Below are 24402 nucleotides of genomic sequence, written 5' to 3'. Positions count from 1 at the left end.
GAGGGGGATCGGATTCTTTAAGCCCCAGCTGACTGGCTTCCTTTCAGACCAATGCTGGTCTCCAGCCCCAGCTGTGCCCCAGCCCCCAGCACGCCTCAGCAGTTCCCAACTGTCCTGTGTCAGCACCCTCCTCCCCTTCCCATGTGCTCGCTCCAAAACTCCACCACAGCCTCCTCCTTCTGAGCAGATGGCCTTCCTCCTCTGCTCTGGGGAGGAGAAGCCACTGGCGGGCACTCCCAGCGCCAGCCCCTCTCCATCCTCCTGCACTGGGCTCCACCTGAGTACCCCTTCCTGCCACGTCTGAGGCTGAGTAGGCTGCTCAGCTCCACTCTGCGCCTTCTGGGTTTCCTGCCCCTTACCTCACTGCCCCCTACCCTCTCTTATTACCTTAATTTTTTTCTATTTCAAAACACTTACTGTAGAAAGAGGGGATATCGACTTTGTCTCTGCGTCCCACCCATGACTCCTTCCATTGCGATCTGACTTCTTCCCCACCTCCTGTGAAGGAGATTTTCGCTGAGATTTCTACTCCTAGAAGCCTCCTAACTCCCAAGTGCCCTGGGCTCTTGCAGCTGTCATAATCCCTATTCTGTCTGTAGGATTTGGTACTCTTTTGGCTTCCTGGACTGCAACTCCGGCCCTGTTCTGCCACTCCCCTGCCCCCTCGACCACGGTGGCCTGCCCTCACCTGTCCACTTGTGTTTCCTCCGCTAGAGTGTGTTCTGTGTCTCTATGCCTACCATGGCACCTGGCCCACTGTAGATGCTCAATAAATGTTAAGTGAACAAAGCCCACAAAATACAGAGAGTTTCGCACTCTACAGTAGAATATTCAGAGACAGACCCATGTGTGCTGAATGATCAGGGACAAGTTGGTGACACTCATCGGGGGAGTTGAGGCTCTTACCATGAGTCCAGCTCTGTGGAGAGAAATTCCCCCTCATGCTGACCCTGGATGGCTAAGGGCTTAGGTCCAGTCCCCCCCAAAATGACTCATTTTACTGACTTTACTTGTGGCCATTACTCTCCAGGTCTACTCCTCTTTCCATCTTTGCCTTGTCAGAACTCTGGCCCCTCTCAGGGAGGAGGCAGGAAAGGGAGAGCCTCCATCATGAGAGCATTTTCTAAAAGCTAGAGCACAGTCTTGGAACCAGACAGATCTGGGTCCATGTTCTAGTTTGCTGCTGTATGACCTTGAGCAAGTCACTTCACCTCGCTGAGCCTCAGTTTCTCATCTATAAAATGGGAATAATTATCCCACAGTAAGGGTTAAATGTGAAAATGCTGAGTGGCTGGCGCATAACTAGTTCTCAGTCGTGATCATCGTTGGTCTGTTGCTCTGCTCAGAGATCACTGAAGAGCAATTTTAGAGTCCCCTGCATACAGGAGGCACTCGAGCATGGCTGCTGACACCTCTTCTCTTTCCCCCTTCCTACCTAACAGGCATTCGTCAGCTACAGCTCATCCTATTCAAGGTGGCCCTGATGCTGGGAGTTGAAATCCACGTGAACGTGGAGTTTGTGAAGGTTCTAGAGCCTCCTGAAGATCAAGAAAATCAAAGTACAGTATAATCTTCCTCTTATGTCTACAAGTCACATATTGGCAAGTGGAGATCACATTTGCAGCTCTCAGAGAATGTTCCCATTAGAGTTATTCTTGTTGGGAGCTATTGGGCATAATCCCATCAAAGGATGTTTTACCTTTTCTGCCCAACGCAGTCACATTAGGTTTGCTCTTCTCCTCCCAGGGCAGTTATTAAGCCATTAAACCTATAATTTGGTTACTGTGTCAGTGGGAGGTGGTACTTTGACAAACGAAGTACTAGGTAATTAGGATAAAAGATCTAGATTCGGTTGTTTGTTGAAGTTCATTCCTACGTTCTTCAGGCTGCGTGGGAACACACACAGATGTGTGGCTGCACTTGTGCCCATGTGATATTTTAAAATCCAGTAAAGAAAAAAAAAGTGAAGCTTCTTGAACAAACATGAAATAAGTGCCCTTGATATTATTTGGTATGTAATTATTTTGAAGCTTTCTGAAGCATAGTTTACCAAACACAGAAGTCACCCATGGTGGGTAATGTCTTATTTAGCCATGTTGCTCTTTTTCCTTATAGTATGTTCATGTAGGTGCTGATCTCACGCACACTGTGGTCCGAGAGTTTGTTCATGATGCCTCTGCAGCTTATCTCTTACCAAAAGCCGCTGCTGCCTGGGTAGGGCTTGTGGTTTGGGTAGCTTCATGTCGGAGACCTCAGAGTCTCATGGGCTCATTAGGGCTCTGACCTCTTCTGTCCTCCGTCCAAAACATTCCAGAATGTAGGAGAGGCGTTCGGTGGCCTTTGTAGTAGGACAGCATCTTTTAGGGACCTTCCAGAGATATGTGTGCCCTTAGCCTCTCCCAGACCCAATTCTGGATGACCAGCAAGGTTTTACCTGGAAGTGTTCCCATCAAAGGTTCTGTGCTGCCCAACAGAACATTTTGAGTATAATGAAGTGAGAATTCAAACTGGTTTCTGGACACCCTGCACATCCATCATTTGGGTCTGGTCGGTAATGGGAGGACAAGGAGAACTGTATGGGAATATGAAGAGAATGTGGTAGAGTACACTGAGACAAAGAGGGTTCAAGTGGGACTGGCCTGAGAACCATTGATGGACTGCCAGCTTTACAGAAAGTGGTTAAATCAGGCATGATGTGGGTGCTGCTGGTTTACCTTCTCCTGGATTAAACGGATACTGAAGCCAGAAGGTCTCCAGATGCGAGTGTGAATCAGGAGAACTCTGGGTCTTTCCCTGGCAGCTCTGTCTAGGGTTCCTCTACCTAGAGATATCCCCTTTCCCCCGGCCAACACTGCAGGGACCTCCCACCTTTCTCTGCCAACTCAAACCATTTTTCTGTTTTGGTAGAAATTGGCTGGCGGGCGGAATTTCTCCCTGCGGACCACTGTCTGTCGGACTTTGAGTTTGATGTCATCATTGGCGCCGACGGCCGCAGGAACACACTGGAAGGTGAAGACTCTTTTTTCCTGGAGCTGAGGATGGGGGCCTCGGGATTGGGAGGGGGCTGCAGAATGGCGGCCTTGATAGAAGGGCAGACTGTCCTGCCAGGCCTAAGGGCTGAGCATCGAGAAGGCAGGCTTTCATGGTCTCTGAACCGTCCGGCTTCCCATCTGTAAAATGAAAATAATAGAATCTTATCCTCAGGGCTATGAAAGCACTCATATGTAAAAATGCCATGGCAGTTGCAAGTCAGCATGCATTTATGGAGCCCCTGTCAGTGAGTCCGTGGTACGGAGCACTCCCATCTTACTTCATCCCGCTGAGACAACCATTCTTAGATTCTCGGTGGCCTTCTTCTTCTGTCACGTGTAATACCCCAGCAAGAGGAGCCCGTCTCTTCTGTGACTTGTAAGCACAGTCATTGCTGGGCAGTAAGATGAGCTTTCCCCGGACTGTCAGGATGCAGAACCATGCTTCTCTGAATTCTGGAGTTGGAAGCATAACAGGTTTCCTTGGAGTAAGATCTGGTCAGGTTGGGAGAAGAGCGTCACCACCAGAAATGTCTTCAATTCCCCTAGCCCCTCCCCCAAAGAGTAATTGACGCCGAGATTGTACTAACTGGCACTAACTGTATGAACGAGAGACCGCAGATGGTGGACAGAGTGGTCCCACATGGCCTCTCAGGCTGGCGGCTAGATCTGCTCTTCAAGCTTGCCCTGCTCGAGGGCCGCAGGCTGCCGGTTTCTGATGGAGAGGGCACGTCCTCCAAGGACAGAACACACTCCCGGAAAGAGGGCTGATGCTAGAGGATTCTGGGCTGCCTAGCTGGGTCCTACCCACCCGCTGTGCCACCAGGACCCTTTCCCCACTCCTTTGTCTCTTTTTCCTCCTTCCCTACACTTGCCAGACCCCTGCAATCAGTGACCCATATCTGACAAAGATTTTTTAAGCTGTTAACCTGGATGTTGTGCTGCTAGAATTTATGGGGCCATTTTGATGGTTGGGTAGAACTGCAAGTCTGAATATTTGTAAATCCAAAATCCACACTTTGCCTGAGTATAGTTAGGCATTTCATGGACAGGAAAAGAAGGGTAAGAAGAAGGAGGGCCATTTAGGCAGCTTAGCACCAACTAAGTAGACTAGAGTGTGAGTTTCTCTATGTTGGCCCTACCGACATGTGGGGCCAGATCATTCTTTGTCCTGCTCGCAGTAGGAAGCTTAGCGGCATCCCTGGCCTCTCCAGGCCGGACTCCAGTAGCACAACTGCCTCCCCCTCCTGCACCCCGCTCCAAGTTGTAGCAACCAGAAATGTCTCCACGCATTGCCAAGATGCCCCTGGGGGCCAAGGTCACTCCCAGTTAAGAAATACTAGACTAGACAATAATGGCCATTTTTGACCATTTCAATAAAAGTTTGATGAAGACGGACTTAAAGAGGAGATATTGAGAAAAAACCCCAAGGTCTCTAGTCAAAGGGAGTATTGACAGAGAAGCTTGGGATCATCATGAGGTCTGAGTATGCAGTGAGCAAATGTAGGGAGAGTTCCCGGAGGAGGCTGAAGACAAAGGCATGTCCAGAGAGCCTACCCTTGTGACAAGAGCCTTGAGTTAAGCAGAATAAATAGTAGTGTCTGGGGCAGAGGGAAGATTCAGGACTGTGGGATAGCCAGATGCTAGAAAGAAAGGGGATGGGCAGAAGGTGTTCCAGTGAAGTGTGACTCCTGCTTGGGATCCTCTGTGTCACCACCATTAAAAATCAAAGTTAATGTAAGCCATCAACAACTAGAGGAACCCCAAGAATCACTGTATTAAATCAATTACAAGTTAGACTTCTGTCTCCTCATTAGATATTTACTGAGTGTGGACTAAGCGCCAACCACTGGAGACTAGAAATAGAAAATTTGTTAAAATCCCCATCCTACAGGAATTCAGTCTCATAATCCTACTTTCAAAGGGGGGAAAACACAAAAAACGCTAACAACCTAGTTTTAATCGTAAAAGTTCAAAACACATGTATTGTGGGTATACCTAGCCACTGTGCCTAGCAAGCCTGTAGCACGATGAGCCTGCTGGGAAAATCACTTGAGCCTTTTGCCTATAGAAGCCTAATCAGAATTATTGGTCCTATAGATTTTAGGAAGGGGGAAAGTCCCCTTGACTGAAGCCTCTGGGGATGGGTTTCTTCTTGGGGTATGAAATTTGGCCTGTCTACCTGCCCCATTCTCCAGGCAGAACTCTGGGTTCACTGGCCTGAAAGGCACCTGAAGACAGCTTCCCCCATAATCTTTCTCAGTTTTCACACCAAATGCAGGAGAAAGACTCCCTTTTCCCCTTTATCTTCATGCAGGGTTCAGAAGGAAAGAATTCCGTGGGAAGTTGGCTATTGCCATCACCGCCAACTTCATAAACAGAAACAGCACGGCTGAGGCCAAGGTAGAAGAGATTAGTGGCGTGGCTTTCATCTTCAACCAGAAATTTTTTCAGGACCTTAAAGAAGAAACAGGTGGGACCTTCACCTTTCTCCAAACCGAACCATTGTCCGTGCCAGGCATTCCCAGCTCTTGCGATTGGGAGACTCAACTCTGATTATGTGGAAGCAGGAACTTCTCCTTGGGATAGAAATGGTCGGGATTCATTCAGGGACAAGAGAGATTCTTGAGGGAAAGTTCTGGATGTTGTACATGAAAATAAGTTATAAAGATATATTTACTCACCATTTACTCAACATGCCCATTCAGTGCTGGTATTCAGTATCATGGGATACAAAGTTGAGTTTGGCACAGTCTGCTCCCCAAGTAGCTCCTTGTCTAGTGACTGGCACCCAGGGAAACCATCCTGATATGGAGATTGGTCTGTGCCTGAGGTAGCGTGAGCTTTAGGAGCCTTCTGAGGAGGGAGCCAGCAACCTGGGTGGGTCCCTGAAGAAGTCTAGGTGCTTTAGTTCAGGGTGCCAGCTGTGCTTCCGCATGAAGAACATTCAGAGATACCCAGGGAATGTGTACTCACCCCCAGGCATCAGTTGTCCCCTAGCTGTGGGCCTTGATATCTTTTGAAGATACTCATTTACTCAACAAATACTTGTTGATTGCCTGCTTGAGGCCAGATGCTGTTTAAGGGCCTGAGAAAGAGCAGTGGGCAAAACAAGCCCCCTCTCTTGGGAGGGTCAGTGAACAAACAACTAGCACGTAGGGCAGTCACAATGACGGTGGAGAGAAGGAAAGCACCGGCAAGGAGACAGAGGGATGAAACCCTGCGGCCAATTAAGTAAATTCAGATTTTTTCTTTTAACCTGATTTAAAAATCTATATCTCTCCTTGAAAGGCAGTGTGACAACAGTGTTAAATAATTTTTTTTAAATTTTATTTATTTTGAGAGAGAAAGAGTGTGAGTCAGGGGAGACACGGGGGGTGGGAGGAGGCGCCGAGGAAGAGGGAGAAAGAATCCTCAGGCAGACTCCCCACTGAGCAGGGAGTGCGACGAGGGGCTCGATCCCATGACCCTGAGATCATGACCTGGGTTGAAACCAAGAGTCAGACACTTAACCGACTAAGCCAACCAGGTGCCCCTAAAATTTTTATGCTAGAAATAAATCATCCACACTCAGCATCCCCTAGCACAGAAATAGTCCTCATTGCCATATACTGCTTTTTGGTAACCGTCCACCTGTACCCTCCCTTTCCACGTGGCTCCAGCTCTTAGCAGACTGTCAGTACTCTTTGTGATTCTGGTTTTCTCATGCGGCATCGCATTGTAAATATTGTCCATGTCGCAGCCGCGTCCCCCCGATGGTCACTTTTGCAGGCTGCAGAATGGCTCGTGAAGGGGCTGTACATCTCTGCCCGAGCGTCTAAATGGGAGGCCTGGCAAACTGTGCTTGGCCCCGTGGGGCCAAGCTAAGAATGGTCTCAGTAGTTTGGAATGGCCGAAGAGAAAGCAAGAGTATTTTGTGGCAAATCGACAATTGTCTGGAACTCAGGTTTCCAGGTCCCTAAATAAAAGCTTCTTGGAGCACTGTCATGCCTGGTCACGCATGTCACTGCGCATGGCGGCTCCCCCATGAATGGTCGTGGGCCCGATGGCTCACGAAGCCTGAAATGCTTACTGTCTGGTCCTTTGTGGCAGACGTGCGCTGGCCCCTGATTTAGGCCTTTTGGCTATTGACCATTACAGAGCACACTGCTCCTGCTGGACTCTTTCCAGTGGGGTTTTTTGGAATGGGATTCCATATTGAGCAGACCGTGCCACTCCCTGGCCATGAGGATGTGTGCTCGTTGTCCGACCCTCTGACTTTCACCATGTGGCACGATTTTATTGAAGTATTTTCTTCTGGCATATTGTGTTCTTCTGCACGATTTAAGAATGAGTCCAACCCTCCCTTCCTCTCAAAAACTAAGAAGATAAATACTTCAACAAACCACCAAATATGGATTATGACAGGACATTGAGTATGTTTTTCCAAATGTTTCAGTGAGTTTCCTTTGAATTTCGCTGTGATAGTCACCTTTGGCCATTGTTTCACAGTGTCCCTTGCACAGTGACAACGATGAATTTCCTCCGATTCTCTGGGGAGCCCTCTGCATTGATGGCTATTTCCTACTTAACGGTAATAAAGGGGTTCCTATGGTTACCCAGCACACCTGTGTCAACCACTGATAAGTTTTGAGTCTCTTCCTTTCTCTCCCTTCGGAGAAGCTAAGCCAGTGGTTCTCAAACTGGCATGTGCATCAGAATCACCTTGCGGGGCTTGTCAAAGTGCTGATTGCTGGCCCCACGCTCCGTTTTTTGATCTGTTAGATCCAGGGCACGGTCCTGATCCTTAGGTGATGCTGATGGTGCCAGCCAGGGGGACCCCACTTTGAGAACCACTGAGCTAAGCTCTCACAGCATTTTTTTTTTTTTAAATGCAGAAACCTAGTCTATAAAGTATTTTGGCAATTGCTGGAAAGTGCAAAGCTATCCAACCCAGGCCTCTAAACTGAGTTGTTCCTGCCAGGGTATCTGGGTTCCCCCCACACAAGGGGGATAGTAGAAATATCGCTTAGCACAGTCTTGAAAGAATTCACACAGCTCTTTGAATCTCTGGCCACATACAGGGCGTGGTGGATGGGACTTGGAATCAAACAGGCTGGGGTTCAAGTCCCAGCTCTGTTGTTGATTGGCTGCCATGCCCTGGACCACTCTTGGCCCTTATGTAGCACTTTGCTCTAGCCTGGAAATATGGGTCCTCAGCCCTTGAGGACATTGAGGCTTTCTTTTTTTAAAATGTTTTCATCCTATTGCAATATATAAATATATCAAATCAACATGTTGTACACCTTAAACTGACACCATGTTATATATCAATTACATCTTAATTTTTAAAAACACATAGTGTCTTTGGGACACCTGGGTGGCTCATTCGGTGAAGCAGCTGACTCTAGAGTCTGGACCCTGATCTCAGGGTCCTGGGATCAAGCCCCGTGTCAGACTCCTAGCTCACAGAGGACTCAGCCTGAGGATTACCTCTCTCCCTTTGCCCCTCCCCCTGCTCCCATGCGCACGTGCTCTCTCTCTCTCCCTCTCTCTAAAATAAATCTTAAAAAAACAACCACCCCAAAACATAGTGTCTTAGTGGTACGCTAAAAGCTAGCTGTGTAGAGATGGGTAAATTCTAGCCCTCAGTGTTATCTTTTCCAGCCTTGTATGTTTTCAAAACTTGCCTAACGTAAATACATGCAGGTAAGTAATGACACCTGTGCTGGGGCGAGGCCCTGCAGGAGTCAAACTGAGTCCATGCACGCTTCTCTTCGCAGGGATTGATCTTGAGAACATTGTTTACTATAAGGACTGCACCCACTATTTTGTCATGACTGCCAAGAAGCAGAGCCTGCTTGACAAAGGTGTCATCATTAATGTACGTATCTCTTGGCTGCCATGTCCTGTCTCTCCCTTTGTGACCCAGCATGTGCAGGAGCAAGGGGTGGGGAGGCGGGAAGGAACCACCGCCCACCGCTCTCCTCGTCCGTGCTGTTGTTGTGTGAGCATTGGATGAAGCCCACAGCACTATGGGCAGACGTGCTTCTGCAGAGAGTGTGGGCTGGGCTCACCCAGGTGTTTGTGTAAGCCTCCGCCTCGAAGAGATCGGTGGGGTCTTTTCCTACCCCATGTCTCATTCAACCCTGCCCCTGTTTCGGAGCGGTCCCATGTCATTTAGAGTCCAGCGGGGGCTCCTTGTCCTACTGGGGCACTGAGAATGCATGCGCCTGTGAATTCCCTTGGTGGCCCTCTTGTCATAGGGGGTGGCGGGGAGCTGTTTCTTCTCGCGGTCAGAAAGGCTCCACTTGAATCTTGGCTCTGTGGCAGATTAACTCAGGACTGTGACTAAGCTGCTCAGCTTTTCTGAACTTCAGCCTCCTTCTCTGGAGACTTGGAATAATGGTTTCTGTCTGAAAGGGTTGTTTGCAGGAGTAAATGAGAGAATGTATACAGAGTAGCTGTCCCAGTGCCCAGCCCATCTGGGGGGGTTATGGATTCCCTGTGTAACTTCTGTCTTGTTTGGACACCTGCTTTTTTGTCCTGCTGGCTTCCTGGCCTCTGTGTCCTGCCTTTGCATCTTCAAAAGAGCACCGGGTTGGAAGAAAGCACTTGGAGTTGGGGGCCCTGCACTGGAAGTTTCTTTGGTCAGGTTTCTAACCCTTCCAGAGCCTCTGTTCCTGCCCTGGCTGCTGCCTAGTGCCTCAAGATAAGGATCCTGCCATCCAAAGTCAGCCTGCTCTACCAGTGTCAGCCAGCAGCCTGGGCGGCATGGTGACCATTCACTGTTGCTTGTTGGAGATGAATGTCTGTCCTCTTGCCACTTTGTGCTGGCTGCCGGCCGGGTGCTCTGAGTAACCCAGCCGTCCCCTGGGCCTCCTCCTTGCTGAGAGCCTGAGTTACAGACAGGAGGCTGTGAACGGTGGGACGGGGGATGCAGGAGGCTGACTGCGCACAGCTAGTAGATGTGTGAGCGATGGGCTTCAACATCTGGTACTCCCTGGCTGACCCGGTCTGGGGGAGATGCGGTGGGGTCCCCTTCCCTCTGCTCCATAGGCATCCCTCCCGACGTTGCCTCGTCCATCGGGAGGCCTGTGGCAGATAGTGAAGGACCGTTTGGTGTCCAAGGCTGCAAGCATGGTGGGCATCTCTGCAAAGGAGGGACGGAGGAGGCCTTTGTCGGCCCCCCACGCCAACCCTAGGGCGTCAGACAGAGTTTGACATGGGTTTCCTATTTCATTGGCTGAGTACTCCAGCCTCTGGGATACTAAGGTTCCCTCAGGACATCCCAGGGCATTTGTCCAGACCACGACACGTTGCTCACAGTGACTCAACTCTTTGGCAGTTGTCGTAGCCCCTTCATACTCCCCTCTCTCCGTCACGGCACAGGTGGGCCAGCGTGACTCACTGTGAACCCATCATGACTGTGGAAGAGCTGGGAGCAGATCCCAGGCTCGTGGGTGTCCTCACCAAGGCTTCTCTTCTCCTCACAGACTCCGGGGGCATCTTCCAAGCCGGTGCTGCGGGGCCCCCTAGGTATAAGACGGAATTCTTGGCTAGAAATTACAGGCCCCAGGCCGGACATGAGAAAGCTGGATGGCCATTTGGTTCAGGAGCTCTGGCCTTGAGTCTCCCTGTGTCCAGCCAAGCTCTGTGGCATTTGCATAGCTGGGAGCTGGTCCATCTACCCCGAGCCACTCAAATTAACATTCTTGTCATGCTCCCAGAGGAATGGCAAGTCCTCTCTCACTTTCTCTCCCTGCGCGGTTCAGCATCTTCCCAGAGGCACACAGAGGCGCTGAGTAAATGTGTATTGACTGACTGACCTGCTTCCCCGTCTATTCCTGCTGATCTCTGGGCTTCCCATGGCTCCTGAAGGGAGAGTGAAGTTTCTCCTCAGGAAACCATGCCTCCGGTCTCCCAGCTCTGTCCTTCTTGCTCTCTGTCATGAGGAGGGTGGCCCATTGCCGGGCCCTGCCTCTGCTGGGCCATATACATACAGGCTAGGGCTCCTGGATGCAGCAGGCTTGGTCTTGCCACTGTGTGACGGAGCGCTGTTGCCAATGCGCAAGATGAGCACACATCAGAGCTGGTCTCACAGTGTTGAACCCACCCTCATTGGAAGCCGTTGCCTGACCTCTTCTGGTCTCCAGCATTCTTTTCAGCTTAGTACGTGGGGCGACTGTTCTGTCAGATTCCCCACCTGGGCCATTCCTGCTGCTTCTCCCTCTACTGGCCCTCCTCTCTGCCTAGGACACAGCCTCTCTTCTGTACCTGTGCCTGTGGAAAATGCGACCCACCCTCATTCTCCTGCCTCTGTCTTAATTTAAAACGCCTTCTCCAGGCCTGCCCACTTTCCGTAGGGCCCCATCCCCACCTTTCTCTCCCTTGTCCTTGTTCTCACCCCGTCCCCGTGGTCCTGCTTCTGTATCCATCCACTCCCCTGGAACTTCCTGCCCAACAAGGTCCCGTGGCTCCACCCAGCAGTCCTGGCCCAGGTGGGCTCCCAGGCTAACACATGCTCCTCTCCGGGCCACCAGCACCAGTGACCTTCACTGTGCAGAGCTCACACTCACTGGTCAGCCAGCCTACCTACAGCATGCTTTGAAGAGGGGTATTTTCAAGACCTCTCCATCCCCGTCTCCTCTCCACACTTTTAAGGGAAAGGATTGGTCATGTGACTGTAGGAACAGGTGTGAGAAAGGGCACGTGAGTAGCGAGAGCTCCAGCCTGAGCGCCACAACCTGACCCAGGGCTCCCAGGCCAGTGCTGGGTACGATCTGGGTGACGTAGTTTGGTGTGAACGTGTTAAAATTTCTGGAACAAGGTATTTGAAATCATGGTTATTAGGAAAATTGACACAGTGGGTCACTGTATTTCTTGACATGGCTGTGCCTTCTAAATGCTCCTGTCGGTGTGTGGGTGAGGAATGGTCCAGGAGTGTACTTCACCATACTTTTATGTTTTGTGCCATCATGAATTATAGGGGACTGAAATTCCCATTCACTGAGCACTTATCATGTGCCAGGCATCAGGTTGGGGATTTTATGTCTATGATTTCCTTCGGTCCTCACTGTGTGAAGTGGATTTTGTTATTCCCAGAATGAGAAATGAGAAAATGGAAACTCATAAAAGTTCAATAATTTGCCCACATTTGCTCAGTGAACAGCAAAGATGGAATCTGACCTCGGGCTCTGGGTAACCCCGAGGCCTGTGTTAGTCTTACATACTGGTTCCCGCCCACGCCCCTGCCCCACCTTGGGATCTGCACTTTCTGTGTCACCTTTAGGGAGGAAAGCCTTCTAGTTTCTTAGTCATATGATGAGAAGATTAGACTCTGGGGGACGTCCTGCAGGTCACTGCCAGCGTCCCGTCAGGGATGGCTCTCCTGCCCCTCTAAGACAGGGCCCCCCTCCTTCTAGCAGGGAGTGTGACCGTTTACATTGTAAGAGCAAAGCAGAGCCCTGAGCGGCCCTAGCCTCTCAAGAAAAGAGAGAGCTGATTCTGGAGGGAAGGTTTGAGAGCTCTGCCAAGCATTCATGCCTTTTCTGGTCTTGTTTGACCACCAAACGTAGCATGTCTGGATCATATTAGCTTAGCTTAGTCCGCTATGAAATCACTATTTCTTATTTGTTCTCTCATCTTTTAATTGTACTGAAAGTTATCACAAGAACCAGCCATGTAAAATATATTTCTGTATTTACCACAAGACCATTATTGAGTAAGCTGGTTATTACGACACTATGTTCTCTATCAAAATTCCGACATGAGATAGTTCTTTTAGAATTTAGTGCCAGGAAAAAAATTTCCTCCCCTAGGAATGTCTATGCTTCCTTCTTTCTGATAAGGAAAGCGCTGCCATAGATCACATTTCCCTTTTGCCTTGGATGCCAGGAAGCTCAAAGCCAAGTGTGAGGCGTAATCACAGCTCTGTCAACCCTGACAGATGACTGACTTCGTTCCTCTTGATTCCTTTGGCCCTGAGTTTCTGTTTTGCTTAGCTTTGCTGTACAAAACCATTCCAAGTTCTTTTGCAAAGATGTGGGTGTGAACGCTTGCCCGTTACGGGGGTGGATTCCCATACTGCACTCTCGTTCTCTCCCCAGGACTACATCGACACAGAGATGCTGCTGTGCGCAGAGAATGTGAACCAGGACAACCTGCTTTCCTACGCCCGCGAGGCCGCAGATTTCGCCACCAATTACCAGTTGCCATCGCTAGACTTCGCTCTGAACCACTACGGGCAGCCTGACGTGGCCATGTTCGACTTCACCTCCATGTACGCCTCAGAGAATGCGGCCTTGGTGCGCGAGCGCCAGTCCCACCAGCTCCTCGTGGCCCTGGTGGGCGACAGCTTGCTCGAGGTAGCATCTGTGTTTGGAACACCCCTGTTCCCGGTAGAAGACAGATCCCTGCATTTCTGGTGTGGCCAGTGACATCTGCTCTCCCGCAGCCAGGGGAAGGACGGGCTCCCTGCCAGTGGGCTGGACTTGGCCAGGCCTGTCCTGGCCTGGCCTCCAGCTTGCACCTAGCCTGCCCTTTCGCCAGACCCAGAGGAGCTCATGGTGTCTTCCTCTCCGCACTTCTGGGCTCTTCGCACTGACCTCTTTGTCAAAGTAGGAAACTAGTCGGCCCTGCTCTGGCCTGCATGGGCAGGTCTCTTCAGAACGTGTACCCCTTCAGCTGGGCCACAACTTCTTCCTCACAAGGGGAGATCTCTGGGGCTTTGCAACAGGGAGATCATAGAGGGGACAAAAAGACATGGGGGCCCCAAAGTCCGGTTTCCCTCTATGGCCTCCAGCTCAGAATGCTGCCCAGAGCATCGGCAACTGTAAGCATCCTTAGCTTGAACCAACTTTTTCAGCAGGGTTACATTTTTATCTTTAAAGTAAGCAGTAACCAAAAGATGTTTATTTATCCCAAGTAAGAGTCAAATTCCAAACCATGCTTTGGGTGCCCAGGGGACAGTTCAGTTAGAACTTAGCTTGGCGGACCAGCCCTCACTTACCATGGTGTGTGGGCTGTGATCGGCACCCCACCACCCCACAACCCCACCGTCTCACTTGTCAGCATTCCCTCCTGTTACCCTGCTCCCTTCCTCCACCAGGCCTTTGCCCACGCTGCTACTCTTGAATGGATCAAGATTAGAAGCCTACCCATTCTTTAAAATCAGCATAAATGCAACTCTTTTGTGAAGCCTTCCCGATTTCCATCTCCCTGGGTTTGGGGGGCATTTGCCTGTGCCTTGTTTGAGCACCCCCCCAGCAGTTTTTCCATTCCTGGGACACAGCCCCTTTTATTTGTGACTTGCTGCTATAGCTGAACATGTTCGTGCTGAATCCTAGGGGGCTGTCCTCTTGCCCCACATTCCCTCCTGTGCCTCCCACGGGCTGGGCAAGAACTGAGTGCTGGAGAGAACAGGATAGCAGCCTGGGGGGTGGGGTGGGAGGCATGAGAACCAACTGGAATTTTGCATGTTTTCTTCTCTAGCCATTTTGGCCCATGGGCACAGGTTGTGCCCGGGGGTTCCTGGCAGCCTTTGACACGGCCTGGATGGTGAAAAGCTGGGACCAGGGCACCCCTCCCCTGGAGCTGCTTGCTGAAAGGTGAGTACTGCTGCCCGGCTTCCAGCTGGGCTTGGGGGGACAGGTAGGGGCGGGGGGTGCTGGTTCCAGAGCTCGGACAGGAAGGGAGCAGGGCTAGCCATCAGGTGGCTCCTGGATGATCCTGAAGCCTCTGTCCTCTTTCCTGTCCTTCTCACATGTGGCCTGATTTGATCATCAGGATCCCAGGGAGACTTTCTGTGTTAGGTTCTACCTCCTCCAGTGACTTCTCTTGGGGCCAGGACCTTAGGACCTGAATGCAAAAGAGAAATCCTGATCTGGAATGGCCCCAAAGTTGGGGTTCCCAGCACAGCCAGGTCGCTGTGAGATGAAAGAGGTTGAGGGGAAGTCTTGAGCTGAGGGGAAGTCTCAGCTGCCTGGGCTTCTGATCTCTCAGGCCTCTTCTGCTGTTGCTGAGACCTTGGGCTCCCTCCCAGACCCCACGTGGCTGCTGGCCACGTGGCTGTAACAGCTGGTGGACTGGAAGACATCAAGATTGGTGGGGGGTGGGGAGGGTGACTGGCCTCTGCGGGTCTTGGGTGTGGAGGCCTGTGGTCACAGGGGACCGGAGGCCGCAGGAGGCAGCATGGCTGAATGGAGGTTCTAGCAAAACCACAGTTCCCTCAGCTGCCATCTCTGGTGTCCTTGCCCTCTGCTCCGGGGAGGAGGCCAGCATCACTGCCGCTGGACCCCGTCCCACCCCCTCTCCCTAGTCCTTCGACTGTCCCCTACTTTGTGAGTCTCAGGAACCATGGGGGCCAGGCATTGCAGGGAAGAAGTACACAAACACATCTAAACCTTTAAGAGCAGGGGAAGGAGTTTTGGGGGGATGAAGGCATGCGACTACCAGAGCAGTCCCTGACCCCTGGGCTCTGCCTCATCCTAGAGAGAGTCTTTACCGGCTATTACCTCAGACAACTCCGGAGAATATCAACAAGAACTTTGAGCAGTACACACTGGACCCAGGGACACGGTACCCAAATCTTAACTCCGGCTGTGTCCGGCCCCATCAGGTAAGTCCTCCCCTGGGCCCCAACTGGGTCACCCTGCCCTGACCGGTGGGTGGGAGGCCATGGAAAATCTGGCCCCATCCCTAGGGCTGAGGCCGCCGATAACTCCTGGCTCAGCTGTGGGACCAGTTCTCTCTCTAGGAGAGCCATGAGAGACAAGAGAGTCAGCATCTCTCTAGCCTGCAGGAAAGAACTAGAACACAGGCAGCATCTGTCCTCATCTGTGCACACGCTGACGTGTTTCCTGTCACCATGAGTAGGGGTCGCTAAGCACGCCTCTCTGCAGAGACTTTCAGGTCCTTTCAGTTCCCTGTCCCGCAGTCCCATTTCCTCCTGTTGACTCAGGAACCTGCAGCCGCCAACTTCTGGCAACAGCGCAAAGAGTGGTGTGATGTTTGTAAAATCAGCCAATTGCGTATTTTTGCACTTGAGTCCCCCCCACCCGCGTTTGGGTGGACAGCTGAGATCCGTTGCTCAGCATCTCATGTTCCCCAGGACCTCTTGCCCGAAGTCATGCCCTCCAGCGACAGAGGGCTGGTGGACACAGTCGAAGCAGGGCTGGCCCCGAGACCAGCTTTGGGGAGATATCGGTGGGCAATTGTGTGGTCTCTTTGGCTTGTAGGTGAAGCATTTGTACATCACTAAGGAGCTGCACCCGTGTCCTATCGAGAGGCTGGGCTCGGTGAGGAGATCCATGAGCCTCTCCAGAAGGGGTAAGCCACTGCGCCGGGAACTCGGCCAGGCTGCAGGGGTATAGGGTTGGGGAACGCTTTGCGGGGACCAGGCCTGCTGGGTGGCTTTGGGGAGCCAGGCCCGGCAGCCCACTCAGCTCTGCTGCTATGACCCACGTGACCTTGGCCAGGCACTTCTCCTCTGTCCTTCCATTTCCTCATCTGTAAAACTGGGACGAGGACAGCCCCAACCGCAGATTGGTTGTAAAGGCGTGAATACGTGTCGAGCACTGAGGACATGAAAGTGAGCCGTGGGATTGATTCACTGGGCCTTGCTTTTCCTTCCCTGTTGTTTCCCGTATGGACATCTTGTCTTCCCAGCTGGATAACAGGCCGCACATGCTGCACTCTTTTCCTAGTGGAGGGAAGGGATGGTTAAATGAATGACTTTCTCACATAGGTCTGGCCTTGCTCGGGTCACCATCCTTCTGAGAGGCGTTTCCGGCTTCTGTTGCCTGCCCAGACCCCGCCTCCTCCCCACCGCTGGGCACCCAACCTTCTCAGCCTACCCTCCCTTCCCCTCCCACATGAACCACTGCTGCCGCCCCTGTTGTGCACAGCCTGCCAGGCCTTTCTAGATTTTTCCCATGGCACGGCCCTCTTCTGTTTTCCTGGAGTGCCGCCTTCTGTCTGATGAATCCCTTGACGTTCCTCAAGAAGCAGCTCCGATGTACCTGCTCCAGGACTCTCTCCACCACTGTCTGTCTCCCCCTGCTGCAGAGCTAGAGATCCGGCCCATCAAGCTCCTAACCTGGTGCCAGCAGCAAACCGAGGGCTACCAGCACGTCGAGGTCACTGACCTGACCACATCCTGGCGCAGCGGCCTGGCCCTGTGTGCCATCATCCACCGCTTCCGGCCTGAGCTGATGTGAGTTGGGGGTGCAGGCTGCACCTGCTGAGCCCTCCATGGCCCGGGGGGACCCTGGAGACAAGGGCAACCAGGTGTTCTGCTGGAGGCAGAATCTTGGCTCAAAATACATCTTTGGGTTGAGCTTTTCTTGAGTTTGTTCTTTTCTGTTTGCACTGATCGCTGTCAGCAGCTCAGTTGACCTGTGTTCCCAACATGCCAGGAGCAGAAGCAGCTCCGGCTCCATGCTCGCACTCGTCCCCACATCCCCGCCATCACTGCACTGGGGAAATAGAGCATTCACACCTGGCACTCTCCCCATGAGAGAGAAATTACGGGCAAGACCTCATTCTGGGGACCAGTTTGAGGATTTTAGAGCCAAGGGAATTAGATCTGAGATCCAGACCAGTTAGCTGTGCGGCACTGGGCAGGTCACTTAGCTTCTCTGAGTTTGTTTCTTGTCTGTAAATTGGAAATGATGGCAGCGTTGATAGGAAGATTGGGCACACTTTGTGATGATGAAGGCCCCATACATGTATTAATGTTGGATTCAGACCAGCTGCAGAGTAACCACAGCCACAAGCACGTTCATTCAGAAGGCTGAAAGGAAACTCACCAGAGGGTTGTCAGTCGGCACCTTTAGGGGTGAGGCTGCCTCAAGAAGGGGATGGGGTGCTCGCTGTTACTTTGTATGTTGTAGATCCCTTGATTCTTTTTTTTTATACAAGATATCCATATACTTTTATAATTAAAAACACAAGCACATAAAGGAGCTATTTAAAAGTAAAATAGCTGAGAAGTTTTCCAAAGATGTAAATTATTTTCTGATTATTTCAGCCCAGGCAGCAAGGACACTGACATGGCCTAAATCTGATTTGGTCCCTACCCCAAGTGAGAAGGAGCCTCCCTGGGCAGTAGTGGGTGGGGGGAGCAGTGGGGTAGTGCAGGGAGGGCAGCAGGGGGTGGGGAGATTTGGGGGGATTTGGGGTCACAGTTCCTTCACCCCTCCCCACCTGCCAAGACCCAGCAGAACGTCGCCCACAGGGTTTCTTACCGGGAAGTTGGTTCAGCTCTTCACACTTCTGTCTCCTGTGCCTGAACTTTACCTCGTTTTGATTCTCCAGCAACTTTGACTCTCTGAACGAAGATGATGCTGTGGAGAACAACCAGCTGGCATTTGACGTGGCCGAGCGTGAGTTTGGCATACCCCCGGTGACCACGGGCAAGGAGATGGCGTCAGCCCAGGAGCCCGACAAGCTCAGCATGGTCATGTACCTCTCCAAGTTCTACGAGCTCTTCCGGGCCACCCCGCTGAGGCCTGTGGGTAAGGCCCTTCTGTGGGGCAGGCTTTGCTGTGCCCTTGGGCCATCTCCGCCCTGTGCCCATGTCTGGCTGCTCTCCACACCAGTGTCTAATGTTCTCAGGCCGGCCCCTGCTTTCCCTCTCACTTGGAGGCCAAACCAGGGTGGCCCCCACCCACCCAGACCTGTGTGTGTGAGTGGGCATGTGGGGCAGGGGCCACATGAGGCCGAAGGTCTGCTCCTGTGACTGGGAGGTCACTGTTGAGAGCTGCGTCAGCCCCCTACCCAGCCCATTCATATCTGTAGTTGAGGGTGAGGGAATTACTTGGAGGGATCTTGTAGCAGCGACACCCCCTGAGCCCTGGGGTAGTGGTGGCAGGGTCTGATCACTGTCCCATTTTCATTTCCTAACAGATTCTTGGGGCAAAAACTATGGAGAAAATGCTGACCTCAGCTTGGCCAAATCCTCCATTTCTCATAACTATCTCAACCTCACATTTCCGAGAAAGAGGACGCCACGGGTAAGTTTCGGCCTGGTTTTTGTTGGATTTCTCTTTGCCCATGCATGGGGCCAGGGGAAAGGAGAAGGTCATGTGCTCGGTCTGTTAATGCTGATAAAGGACACAGATCGAGAGCCCACAGGAGATATGAGTAAGGCGCAGTTTAGTGACCCCATGCTGTTGGAAGTCCCCCCGGCACCGTGTCGCTGGCTTCAGTGATATACACTGGTTCTAGAAAGGGCATGGCTCAGATCTGAGAGGTCATGCAGCTGAGTATTTTTTTAAGTAAATCAGATGAGCCCTGCCTCCGAAGAGGAAGGGGAGACGATCTCTCACTTTTTCAGCAGTTTGGATCAGTTATACCACGACTGTTAGTGACAGAGTATATGGTGAGGCTACGTTTATACTTTCTGTTCCATTAATTTCCTTCCTTCTTCCAGCTCTTCCTCCTTCCGTCCCTCCCTCCTTCCTTCCACAAATGTTGCCAACTTTAGGGCTGAATATTTTGGTTTGTTTTTCTAATTTTTTTTTTTTTAAGAGAGATATCAAGAGAGGGAGAGAGGGAGGGAGAGAGAAAATCCCAAGCAGGCTCCACTCTGAGTGTGGAACCTGACGCGGGGCTTGATCTTACCACCTGGAGATTATGACCTGAGCCAAAATCAAGAATCGGATGCTTAACTGACTGAGCCACCCAATCACCCATTTTTTGTTTGTTTTTGATGAGAGTAGCAAATACACAGGAGTGAATAAGGTACACCTTTGAGGAGCTCAGAGCTGAAAGAGGTTCCAGAACTTTCCTAACTTAACGGCACCCTTAGTGTCTCAGTGACTTTTATCGCAGATAAAAAGTCAGATTGAAAGAAATATCTAAAAGTTCTGTTTACTAAGTAGTTAAGTCCAAATGACTTGGTACAGGTATTTTTACAAGATGTATAACAGCCTTCACCCTGTTTCCCTAGAAGATTTAAAGCATCCTACGGTTCCTCTGCAAGCTCACGGTGGGGCCATGGGGTGCCTTGGTACACAGTTTGGGAACCGTGAGGCTAGTGATTTATAATTTCATTTGAATGATGGTATGTCTATGGTAGGTATGATACAAGTTATCTTATGTGATGTGCTCATTTTACACATCCAGAAACGGAGGCCCAGAGATGTTAGGTGGCAAGTGCTCCTACAAAGCTTGCCTCTCTCCACGGGGCCCCAGAGGGCTGCAGGCCTCTGTGTGTGTCTGACTTCTAGGTTGCCGACAGCCTCCTACTTGTGGTCAGTCATGCCTGGTCCTGCCCACCCCTCCACCCAGGGCGGGGCTGGGGCCACGTAGCCTCCTGTCTTTGCCTCGGCTCTGTGAGCAGCGGTCACTTTTTCCACTGAGGTCTGTACTCCCTGCAACTTTGTAGCCTTTGGGCTAACTCCAGGAGCCAGCATGCCCTGTCTATAGGAGGGAATGGGCTAGTAAGGCCAGGGCTGGGGAGGGAAGGTGAGCCGGTCTGCTGGGGTTTCCAGCAGAGCAGCCAAAGGGTTGAACGGCCCCTAGCAGCTCTGTGGCCCCTGCTCCCCAGGCTGCCCCGTTCAGAGGCTCTGTGTGAGGGCTGTGTGGCCTACCACATGTCCCACTGAGTGAAAGTTGTCTTCTGGAGACTGGTCATAGGTTCATTCCCTCTAAGCCTCCCCACTTCGGGCTTCCCCAACTGAGCAAGCCAGGGCAGCCTTTCTGGGAACTGTCTGAGCCCAACACTGAAGGCCTCTCTCCATCCACCTGCTTTCTCCACCACTTAGCCCACAACTGGGAACAGCAGGGGGAACTGGAGAGGAATGTTGAAACCTTTCACTCGCCACACCTCTGTTTACAGAATGACGGAATTCTAACAGTCTGGCCAGCCCTGGGTCACATGGGGAATGGTCAGTAAGGCCAGCCAGGCCCTCGGAGGCCTGAGAGGTGCTCACCCCATTTCCCACTGGCTCTGCTAGAAAATGCAGGGGGCATGGGCAGGCTCTGTCTGGCCCAGCCCTAGCCGAGGTTCAACCATGTCCATTTGCCCCTGAGGGGCTGTCCAGGGTCTGCCCATCCTGAGAGGGGTCCAGTCCCCCTCCACAGCTTCATTTATGTCTCAGATTTGCTCTGCTATTTGGATAGGTAGAAAGATTAGGTCATTGAAGTAAGTGCTGGGGTGGGGGGCATTATTTTTGATTGAATGCTTCCTCTGGGTGGGCTGGCGAGTTAGTAAGTCCCCTGGGTCACATTCTGCCATAGTCATCACCGCAATACCCCAGACACTGGTCCACCACTCAATGTCTGTGCACCAATCAGACCACACACGGAGTACCTCCTCCCCCTCAATTGTGGGTCTTCTTGTATCTGGATACTTTTTGGTTTGGGGAACCTATTTGCAATGCTCTTTGGTCTTGACATGTCTCACAAGCAGAGAGAACTAAGTCTACAGCTGCGTCCCCGAGGATGGGCATGGAGGATGTCTGCCTGGGACACTCCAAAAACTGCACACACATCGAGTCTCCACTGTGGTTATACCCAGAAGATGGCCATGCAGTTAGGCACACAGCCCCCCGCACCCTTGTCCACGTGCCCTGATAGGCTAGAGATGCAGGCCTGGCCGTGGCCCCATGAGTGTGCACTAGCACACACACATACCATCCGGACACACAGATGCGTCTGCCTCCAACCTCATCCCCCTTTCCTCAGCCCTTTCCGACCCTCCCTATGCCCTCCTGAACTCTCAGAGGAGTGTCTCGATGCAGGAATTGAACAGCCCATGTTTTTTCACAACACGGCATCTTAATCTGGAGAGGGTCTGTTTTTCTCTACTGAGCCAGCCTTAAAAATCTCTTCCTTTTCCTGGTTTTCACGGTTGGTGTCAAATCATTGTCTCATCTCTAACCCCAGATAGCATCCAAATCCCAAGAAAACTGATCAGCTTCAGGCAAAGGAGAAGACTTTTCCTCCACCAAGGGCCTTATTTACTTACCGAGAATGTAACTTTCCCATCGATCTGCCCAGAGAGTTGTCCCTCTGGTGAGTGGCAAACCGCTGAGGTTGATGGATGAGCTGCAAATGTCGCAGGGCCAGGCCTGGCCAAGGGAGAGCTTGTGGATCCATGTTCCCCTTCAGAAGCCCTTGGTTCGTTCTTGAAGATCTACCTCTGATCCTAAATGCACCCGCACAAAAGCCTGGGACCGGGGAAAATTGCTGGGGACTCCAGATTTCCTGTTGCCATGGACCTAAGGTGGTATCTGAGCATACCCACATGGTCTCTGTCCTCCTGCATGTCCCCTTCTAGGCCTACGGCATGTGGGTCATGCCTGGACTTATGGCCATTGCAGTCATCACACACGTGACAGTATGTACACACTCAGGACACTTGATGTCGGTTTCCCCATTTGGAGCCCACTCCTTTCAAGACAACATAACACAGAGGTGTCACTTGTCCATGAAAAGCTCATCCCAGAGGCCAGGGTGGTGGCCACAAGGGTGTTTATCCTCTCAGTCGGCCGATGGTGACACAGGCCCCCCTCCAGCACTGTTCCCAGGACAGCAGAGTTCACAGAGCCTGGCTGGTGTGGGTGTCTGGTCCCAGCAGTCAGGGTGCCCACCCAGCTCTCCTCTCCTCACCCCTCCCACACAGACACTTTCCAAAGAGCCAGGTGTGTGAAGTAAGGAAGCATTTCCTCCATCCAGACTGACCTGGTGCCTCTTTGATGCTGGGTTCTCTTCTCAGCACTCCTGGTGCTGGGGTAGAGCTGAGAACAAGACAAGCAAGGACTCTGCCCGAGGACACTGCCCTTCTAGGGGGAATGTCTGAATTCCTCTCCCCTTCCCCAGCTGCTCTCACAGAACCCCCACCCAGCAGCCAGAGCTCTCCTCTAGGTTTCTAGTGCTTCTCAACTCGGAGACTCGGGGAAAGTCCCAGAGGGCCAAGAGCACAGGTGCTGGCGGCCGGGCGGCTGGGCTGAGCTAGCACAGGGCCTTCAAGCTTCCCCTCAGGCCCCCACGATTTGCAGGCCAGTCACTCTTCTGTCCTCTGTGCCACACAGCCAGGTGTTCTGAGCGGCTCACAGAGTGAGAGTACGTTAGAAGCCAGGCAGACAAACACGTATTTAGGATCCTTTTCTTGTCTGCGGACTGATTCTGATCACATCAGCCCTGCATTGCGTCACGTCAGCCCTGCATTGCATCATGGGAGTTGCATCACGGGAAGACCAGGTGCACAGACGTGTGCTGCGGGTCAGAGCCCCTGCCCGGCCAAGTGGAAAGGCTGTCCCTTAGGAGTACCGAGTCAAGGCAGATGCCTGTTTCCTGAGAAAATGAGTCAAGCTAGCACGACTGGACCCTTGGTTCGGCACCGCAGCCATGATCGTGGGACACCTTACAGCGTGCAAAGCTGTCTCATATGTATCTCATTTGTTCCTTGTGTTCTCTCTGGAGGAAGACGGGGCGTGTATTCTCAGTCCGGTGTTAGAGAAGGGGAGTCTTGCCTGTGGGGACGTTAAATCTCAATGTCCTGCCTGTAGGTAGTAAAAGTCAAAGTTGGACCTAGAATCCAGGTTTTCTCATTTTGTTAACTAGTATTAATCTAAATAACAGTGCGTAAGAGGTATACAGTGCCTTATAAGAAGTGTTTTATGTATAGGACTTTGTGAGCTGGATAGTATATCTAGGCAAGGAAATAAATAAGACAAGGAAATGGCAGTCGAGAAGTCAGGTGATTTTCCTAAGGTCACATAGCTGGGAAGTAAGTCATGTCAGAACTCAAACTCATGAGTCCTTACTAGTCTGTTACTGAAGGAGAGAAGAGTTTCCTGTCAGTATCATTGGCCTAAATATCCCTGCTGCCTCCCTACTTAACCAGGCCATTGCCTGCAATGGCCAGTCTTTCTTCCTATGCCCCAAATCTAAATTTTTCCAGAGTTAGGCTCTACTAGCTAGTAAAATATAAAGGTTGTTTCCTTTGGACTAAGATCACATGGAGTTGGGCTTTTGGGGGACATGGTTATCTTGTACCAATCAAATAAGTAATCAGACTAGCAAATACATACCTTTCTTTTTTTTTTTAAGTGGAGATACCAATTAGTTTAAAAAATGCCCTCTGGTGCATGGACTCTTTCAGGTCATTGGGAAATCATGGTAAGAAAGTGTTCTTAGGGGGTAAGGCAGGAAAAAATTAATAGCAAAAGAAAGTGAACTGTTTGTGTATTCTGTTTGTGTATGGCTGGGCACCATAAGTGTTTTCTTCCTCCTTGTACCCCAGGAGATGGGAGTACTAAGGTGACATTGGCTTGCAGATAGAGATATACAGATAAGAAAATATTAGGTAAATCCCTAGGTATGAGTTTTCTCCACCTTTCTGTTTTAACCTCGCTCTTCAGTTGAGAATCAGTGCTTCCAT

General features: G+C 51.4%; 1 protein-coding gene across 3 annotated transcripts in view; it reads left to right on the top strand.

The window, feature by feature from the left end:
* The window catches only part of MICAL2 (microtubule associated monooxygenase, calponin and LIM domain containing 2), a 208423-nt gene that overhangs the window by 82102 nt on the left and 101919 nt on the right, over positions 1-24402 (top strand). For all 3 annotated transcript variants that reach the window (XM_080814900.1, XM_080814899.1, XM_080814898.1), the window contains exons 5-15: positions 1443-1559; positions 2908-3009; positions 5347-5502; positions 8792-8892; positions 13118-13375; positions 14502-14617; positions 15501-15627; positions 16247-16337; positions 17076-17223; positions 18327-18526; positions 18918-19024. In XM_080814900.1, coding sequence (XP_080671026.1) covers positions 1443-1559; positions 2908-3009; positions 5347-5502; positions 8792-8892; positions 13118-13375; positions 14502-14617; positions 15501-15627; positions 16247-16337; positions 17076-17223; positions 18327-18526; positions 18918-19024 — 1523 coding nt within the window. The remainder of the gene's footprint in view (positions 1-1442; positions 1560-2907; positions 3010-5346; positions 5503-8791; positions 8893-13117; positions 13376-14501; positions 14618-15500; positions 15628-16246; positions 16338-17075; positions 17224-18326; positions 18527-18917; positions 19025-24402) is intronic.

The sequence above is a fragment of the Martes martes genome, assembly GCF_963455335.1.
Source record: "Martes martes genome assembly, chromosome: 10".
Lineage (NCBI taxonomy): Eukaryota > Metazoa > Chordata > Mammalia > Carnivora > Mustelidae > Martes > Martes martes.
Note: the sequence above shows the minus strand (reverse complement) of the source record. Positions and strands in the feature narration are given on the sequence as shown.